The sequence below is a fragment of the Cupressus sempervirens genome, chromosome 5 (genome assembly GCF_028749045.1).
Source record: "Cupressus sempervirens isolate cs-2001-9-10 chromosome 5, ASM2874904v1, whole genome shotgun sequence".
NCBI classification, from domain to species: domain Eukaryota; kingdom Viridiplantae; phylum Streptophyta; class Pinopsida; order Cupressales; family Cupressaceae; genus Cupressus; species Cupressus sempervirens.
Window position 1 is genome coordinate 657328970 of NC_143122.1, and position 8098 is coordinate 657337067.

General features: G+C 37.1%; 1 protein-coding gene across 2 annotated transcripts; it reads left to right on the forward strand.

Annotated features, from left to right (window-relative positions):
• The first annotated feature begins 356 nt into the window (after positions 1–356).
• On the forward strand, positions 357–7705 carry LOC149557595 (putative auxin efflux carrier component 1b). Of its 2 annotated transcripts, none has more exons than XM_089832234.1 (9): positions 357–842; positions 1081–1724; positions 3844–4484; positions 5218–5515; positions 5670–5755; positions 6116–6273; positions 6879–6955; positions 7057–7132; positions 7445–7705. In XM_089832234.1, the coding sequence occupies exons 2-8, from the start codon at positions 1087–1089 to the stop codon at positions 7121–7123; spliced, it is 1965 nt and encodes a 654-aa protein (XP_089688360.1). In that variant the 5' UTR covers positions 357–842; positions 1081–1086; the 3' UTR covers positions 7124–7132; positions 7445–7705. The 2 variants fall into 2 exon arrangements, with proteins under 2 accessions (XP_089688360.1, XP_089688359.1); XM_089832233.1 differs by having other exon boundaries at positions 394–837.
• The last annotated feature ends 393 nt before the right edge of the window (positions 7706–8098 follow it).

Genomic DNA, 8098 nt, shown 5'->3' on the forward strand with positions numbered 1-8098 from the left:
CTAATGAGACATAATTCGTACTCTTGAAAAATACATGTATGCCTCTTTTGAAGAATAATTAAGAATCTCTCATAAGAAATATAGAATTGTCCCACACTCAATTCTCCCTCAAAAGCGCACAAAATAATCTCATATCACTTTAAACTATATATAGACATATCTACATAGTACCACATACCATAACTTCTTTAAAAAAATCAATATTTTTTCCTTCCTCCCTTTCCTAGGTTCACCAAAATGGAAGTGAAAAACTAACTTCTTTCCTTACTCCCTTTCGTAGGTTCACTAAAATGGGAAGTACCCAGATAACCTTGGCACTTGTGCCTATAAAGAGATAGAAGATAGAAGCAACATCTCTCGTATAAGAAGTTTGCCGGCAATTTGGTATAATTCGCTAGCATTTTAGTTCTGTGATTTTGCGATTTGTTGGGCATGGAATAGACCGGTCCAAGAGGTAGCTTGTCGTTTGTCAGTAGAGTCCAGAGATAGTTACCGAACGGGGGGCCTCTAGTTTGTAGTCTGGATCCATGTCTAGTCCATGGTGTAAGTCTCTGATTACTCCACGTACTCCACACTGTTCATTACCCAATTATATGGGGTGATGGCTTCGCGTTTTACGTTTGCTGCAGCCTAGGATTGTGAAAGCTCTAGTCCACACCCGTGGGATTCGGGTCTGCTATACGAAATAAAGCATTACTCCATTCATTCGTTGCCTTCATCACATACCCATTTGCCTAATTGCCTCGTTACTTGTTTCAGCTTATAGTTCAGAAATTGTTGGGCCTTTAAGGAATGCTTCAGTTTCAAGAGCGCTGATTGAACTGGACAATTAGTAAGGTAAGGTAAGGAACGATTTTTGTTTCTGTATGAAGAATTCGTTTTAAGCAAGCAAAATGGTTGCCGTGAGTGTGAATTTGAAACAACATTGCGTATCTATTTGGGGAAACCTTTAAATTCTGATCTAGTCATTTTCCTCCAAATGGGTTGTGTACTGTGATCTGCAAGGTTGATTTGAAAGATTTATGCAGAGTTTAGTACTTTAGTTTTTTCAAATCTGATAAAAATTGTTTGTTCTTGAAGCGAAACATGATTACAGCCAAGGACCTGTACAATGTACTCAGCGCGGTGGTACCACTTTATGTGGCGATGATTTTGGCATATGGGTCTGTGAAGTGGTGGAAGATTTTTAGTCCCGATCAGTGCTCCGGGATAAACCGCTTTGTGGCCATTTTTGCAGTCCCGCTGCTTTCTTTTCATTTTATCTCCACCAACAATATATATGCCATGAATTACAGATTCATAGCCGCAGATTCCTTGCAGAAGGTTATTATATTGGCTGTTCTTGGCACTTGGACGCAGTTTGGGAGGAGTGGTAGCTTGGAGTGGATGATTACATTGTTTTCGCTGTCTACCCTGCCTAATACTTTGGTGATGGGGATTCCTCTGCTTAAGGGCATGTATGGGGAGTCCTCTGGGAGTTTAATGGTTCAGGTGGTGGTTATGCAGAGCGTTATCTGGTATACCCTCATGCTCATCTTGTTTGAGTACAGGGGGGCTAAAATGCTTATAATGGAACAGTTTCCTGATACGGCCGCTGAAATTATTTCGTTGAGGGTGGACTCGGATATTGTTTCTTTGGATGGGAGAGAGCCTCTTCAGACTGAAGCTGAGATAGGGGAAGATGGGAAGCTTCATGTGACCGTCCGCAGATCCACTTCTTCCAGGTCTGTTTTCTCGCCATTTAGAAACACTTCGGTAGTTCCAATCATACACCATATTGACAGGTTAACCTGACATATATAGGCCTTCAATAAAGTATAAGTAGGAATGCATCCCCCCAATTGGCTTAAAAGGCCAACTGTTGCACCGGAAAGTCTTTTATGTCCTCTTACCTTACAGGAAATCTCCTAAGTAAACGCGTTTTGGTAGCTCGGAGACCAGACCCTTAAAATAAATGTCTCTTACTGTTGGAAGTACAATCCACTCCCTTGACTGCAAGGGTCGGTAATTTTCAGTGGTAGAACAGTCCCTAGCTCACTATGGCTATGGGGCCACCGGAATGCACAATTCTAGAGGATATTTTTTGTAAAAGCCTTGTAGGATATTTTGTAAGCTGCATATAGAAAAAATAAATCCTATGGGGCAGTGTATTCTAGTGGCCCCATAGATGCCGTCCCCTAGCTCCCTAGCTCGGCAGCCCCTATGCAGCGACGAAAAGCATTGAACATATTTAGAGGAAACATTTAGTTTACTTTCTAAAAAGTTCTAAAATGTTATACAATGCAAACGGTTTTTGTGGCTGGGTAGCCACTACCCCCTAGTTGGGGTATATACCCAGGTCTTGGATTTGAGATTTATAGAACAAACCTCATTGCAGACTGTAAGGGTTGGTTGTTTTGAGAGGTACAACAGACATATAGAAGACAGCGAAAAATTTAAGATCTACGTGACTAAACATAGTCTATGGGACAGCCTCTGGACTTCAACAGATCAAATTTTTCCCCATACAAAATGATTTAAATTCTTGCTGATAAATAACTCTAAGATTTGAGTTCTTGTAGAACAATCACACTGTGGTCTGCTAAGTAGTAGCTATCCAGCCATGAAAACTGTTTTTGTTATTTAATCTTTTTTATAACTTTTCAAAAATAATATCTCTTAAATATGACAAACGCTTTTCATGCCTGCATAGCCGTTGCCATCTGCAAAGGCCAGTAGTTTGAAGTGATAGAGCAGGCATATAAGTGATTCTTAGATTGGAGTTCTTGTAGAACAATCTATACCTCAGACTGTAGGGATTGGTAGGTTTTGGAGGTAGATCAGTCCTAGCCCAGTTATATATAGAGATGTCTTGGTAGTGGGCTGGTATGTTTTTGTAGTTAGTTTGTCCTAGCCTAGTTATTTAGAGGGGTTTAAGGTTTGAGTTCTTGTAAATGTGATGTCAGAGTCATTTTAGGAATCTTATAGTAAAGTGTGGCTCAAATGCAGATGTGACAAAACAAATCATTTTGTAAATGTAAAAGAACAATAGTTTAGTCGTAAAGCAGCTCTGAAGTCTGCAACAACAAAAGTACTTGGTCCATATAAATTTAACACATAAGTTGAAAGGATGTCTAAATGAATAACAAATTTGATCATGGAGCGCATGAAATAGACAGAATTCAGGGAACCTTTCCCAACATGGAAGCCATGATTTAGTACAATCGGAATATTTCCAATTATGAAAACCATGAATTAGTACACTTGGAACCTTACCAACCATGGAAACCATGAATTAGTACACTGGAACCTTCCCCCTTGCAATTCCATGGGTTAAGTACATCATTTGGTGCAAGTGAATGCTGAGCAAGAAAACTCAAGCTACAAATTATGTTCGTACCAATCCATTTGTGGATAAGACATAAGTCAGTGTGAATGATCGTAAAATTGTAAATCTCAGATATGATATTTAATTGGGTGTACTGTTTGTGTAGAAGTTTTTGTATCAATATTTGGGATCACATTCTGTGATCTATCATTAGGATGAACATAAAAGAGAGCAACATTTCGGATCACATTTTGTAATCAATCATCAGAACGAATATAAAAGAGAGCATAAGGAATAATCCTTTTCTTATGATCTCTTTCATATTTATCGTGAGAATGGATCACAAAATGTGATCCATCATGTTGCTGCAAAAACTTATAATTGAATCCAGAAATAACAAGCTCAAATATCTCATAAATTTTCTTATTCTTAATGATATTTAATTTTTGTACACACCCTTCTATTGACAATTTTACTAGTAGTTCCTACATACCAATTTCCCAGTAGTCTCATTGCATTGGTATTTTTGGGTACAGATCACAGGGGTTAGGGTCTCTTCCTTCTCTCACTCCGAGGCCTTCGAATCTGACAGGTGCGGAGATCTATTCTCTTCAGTCCTCCCGCAATCCTACCCCGAGAGGATCCAGCTTCAACCATTCTGATTTCTACTCAATGCTATCTGGAAATCACCGAGGAGCAGCCAATCTCAGTCCCAGGCAGTCCAATTTCCAGTCGGCAGATATGTATTCCATGAATTCGTCCAGAGGGCCGACTCCCAGAACTTCCAATTTTGATGAAGAAGTACCCAAGGACGTCAAGGGATCGAATCACGGGCGTTTTGGGTCTCATGGGTATCCTGCAAGTTCCATGTCTCAGTATGGGCTAAGGTCACAGGGAAGTCTTGGTAGAAGTACAAGCGGTGGAATTGAATCATACCCTGCTCCTAACCCTGGCATTCTGTCCCCAAACGATAGCAGGACAGCCAAAAAGGATGGAATCAATCGGTCGCCAAATCAAAACCCCGGGGATCCTAACAAGGAGCTGCATATGTTTGTTTGGAGCTCCAGCGCTTCACCTGTTTCAGATGCAAACCAGCTTGGAGTCCCTCCAGATAACAACATTGTAAAAAATGATCCCAAATCCCAAACTCCAGATCATCATGTCACTGAAGGGAAAGGTAAGAGTTTATCTTCTTTTTAGTTAAGTGGCAACAACTATTCATTAGTCACATTGCTCATTTAGCTTTCATACTATTGGCAGTATTTTTATCTTTTAGTTTGTAACATCATTGAAAAAACAGTGTCCTCACACTGTTCCATGAGATTCGTTTATTTTTCAGCCTTTTCTCGTGGTTTTCCCTTCAGTTCTTCAGCATTGGTGGGAAAGTCTATCAATGCAGAGAAATGTTATTTTGGTAGGAAAGCTTAAACATCAAATACTAAGGTTTGATTCTTTAATTAAAAATGTTAAATAGTCACATACAAAGGCTTGTTTCCTTAATTAAAGATGTTAAATAGTCAAAACTAGCTTACATTTTTTAGCTTAATTTTTCCCTCTATGTATGATGTTTAAAGATAGCTGCAAAAGTGTACATAAATTGTTGTCAAGGAATGGTCCCCAGGCCTTTTTTATGGTCAGAATTTCCCAATATGGTAGTTTTCTTTATTGAATGAAGTTGTGAAGGCCACAGCCGATGGACATTATGAAATTATCATCTCCAAAGGAATCTGAACACAATTAATGGCGAACAAATACAATATACAATGGTTGATTGTAATCTTTCTCCAAACATTCAGTTTAAAGATATGTTCAACTTCACTTTTATAGTCTGAAAAAGAAAAGTTTGAGCGGATTTCAAATTTGGAAGTGAAAAAGTAAAAGATATTCTAATGGTTCTTTATGTGGAGCAGGCTTGCAACAAGAACCAAGTGAACCATATGAAGAATTTGGTCGTGGGCATTCCAGTCCAACAAAGAAGGCGATTGGGGAGGATGTGGAAATGGCGGGTTCTAATCCCAAATTAGATCCAGGCTGTTCTGTAGACTTCAATGACAAAAACCACATTGAATCATCAAGACATAAAACAAACATGCCTCCTGCTAGTGTCATGACCAGGCTTATCCTTATCATGGTATGGAGAAAACTTATTAGAAATCCCAACACCTATTCTAGCGTATTAGGCCTTGTATGGTCACTTGTGGCTTTCAGGTACTTTACTTTTTTCGTTCTTCGAGTTCCAATCCATTTTTTGCACTGACTAACTTTTCCCATAGTAGAAAATCATATTAATAAACTCTTCAATGTTTTCCTTTTGTTTTCTATATGAACTAACACTGTCAATATTGGACATTGTCACTTGAAGGTGGAACATTAAAATGCCAAAATTGGTGTACGGTTCAATAGCCATATTATCTGATGCTGGTCTCGGCATGGCCATGTTTAGCTTGGGTATAATTTCTTCTTATCTCTTTATTTAATTGAGAGGATTTTTTTTTTTAGCAATTTTGATATGTCGAATATATGACTTATCAATCTGTTTCTATTTAATGTTAAAGAAAACATAAATTCTTCATATATCATTAAACTTCATTAAAAGATCAAGAATTGCAATATTGCTATTATGATTGGGCTGTATAGCTTTGAAGTCAAAGAATTTGATTTGAAAATTACATAGTTAAATCTTAAATCTTAATGTGCTGTAGAAAATATCTCCTACTTATCTGAACACCATTTCAAACTGACAGTTGGATCAAGAATAGTATGATCTTTCACCGTTTCAAACTGACAGTCGGATAAAATAACAAACAGGATTGTTCATGGCGCTACAACCGCGAATCATAGCATGTGGAAAATCCGTTGCTACCTTTGCAATGACTGTTAGATTTCTTACTGGACCTGCTGTAATGGCAGCTGCATCCATTGCTATTGGTCTTAGGGGAACATTGCTACACGTTGCCATTGTTCAGGTATTTTTTTATCAGTTGAGTCTAATTATCTTGAAAAAATTACATAATATAGAAGAATTTTAATATCCGATCGAAGTAGATCATACATGTTTTCAATTAAAATTCTTCAATGTATATTTGTACAAATTTATTCTAGAAGATTTGGAGAAAGTATACAATACAATTCATAAATAACAATGCACTCACAACTCAATTGATAGATAACAAACCACTGTATATACTTGCAATACGATTCATAGATAAGAAACCAGTGAATATATTCATGGAGAACAACCCATTGTAGTGCGCCATTGCCTTTTTAAGCTGATCTGCAGTGAACATATTTTTGACTTGAAAACATAGGTGACATTTAGGTTGGGTGCTTTCCGTCAGACCAATTTCTCTTATTAACCCAAATCTATGAAAACAGAATTTCAAGGCCCATAGATCTATCTTATGCTTCTGAATTCAACTCTGTGAATAATTTTACATCAATGTTTCAGATCACATTCTAAAATTGAATGCAGAAACACAAAATTTAATAGTTTCATATGAATTGTAGAAATAATCTTCTTCTTACCATAGATCTTATTTAGAGAAAAATGTATTTATCTGCTCTATTTCAGGCGGCACTTCCTCAGGGCATTGTTCCATTTGTTTTCGCCAAAGAGTACAATATACATCCTGAAATACTAAGCACAGCGTAAGTTACATTTAAAACCCATATTTTTCCTTGCTGATTAGGCTTTCATAAATGTGAACAAAGCATCTGATCAAATCTCCATTACTTATCCATGATTTCAGAGTGATATTTGGCATGTTGATTGCATTACCAATAACTTTGATCTACTATATTCTTCTCGGCCTATGACAAACTCAGGTATTTTACATTCTCCATAGTTTCAATTCTCAGACCCAGCTAATAAATTTTCCATTCATGGACATTAATCTGTTGTTGATAATTTTCTCTTTCGGCAACGTTTTGGGTCATACTATATGATTCATAGTATCAACGTTATGTGTTATAGTACATGATTCCTCATTTTCAATTCCTTTGCTCTTTTGCATGTAGTAAACTGAAACGTTGATACTAGAAACTTTTCCACAATCAATGTCAATAAAAAATTATCAACTAATATGGATTTTGAAAATCTCATGTACTTAATTAATCTGTTGTCTTGTACCATTGCAGCACTTATTTATATGGATACAGAGCAGCATTCAATCGGTCAAAAAGCTTGGGAAGAACATCGAGATAATACTGAATCCAGAATTTCAATCCACAAACATGTTCTTTTGATCGGTGTACTGCGGGCAAAATATGACAATAATAACTCCAAGTTTGTCCTGTTACAGCATTACCATACTCGGGGCTCAGTTTTTGAACTGACCTACTACTTGTACTATAGATTACCAAATATTATATGGGAAATTCAGTTCTTTTGGAAACAAATTTTTGTATAGTGCTCTCGTATTAAAATGTGTTAATAAAAGTAGTGGCAATCAATTTATCTGTGGACAGTACGCCATTAAAATTCCCAGTTTCTAAATATCTTCATCATCAACAGAAGAATTTTCCGTATAGGTATAAAAAGAACACGGCGTTCATTAAAGGAGATCTAATAATTCTACTTATGCTGTAGATTTATTTCAGAGAGTTTGAATTGCATGTACACCATTTCAGAACAGTTCAAGTACAGTAAATTTTTTATCCAGTGCAACAGTTCCCTGTCTAAATTTGTTCAAACTTCTAACCAGTGTAAACGAAAAGCACACCTCGTAAACTTAAAAGTTTTACACGTGCACTCCACCTTGCACGTGCGGCCGAAATAATTACTGTCGCGGA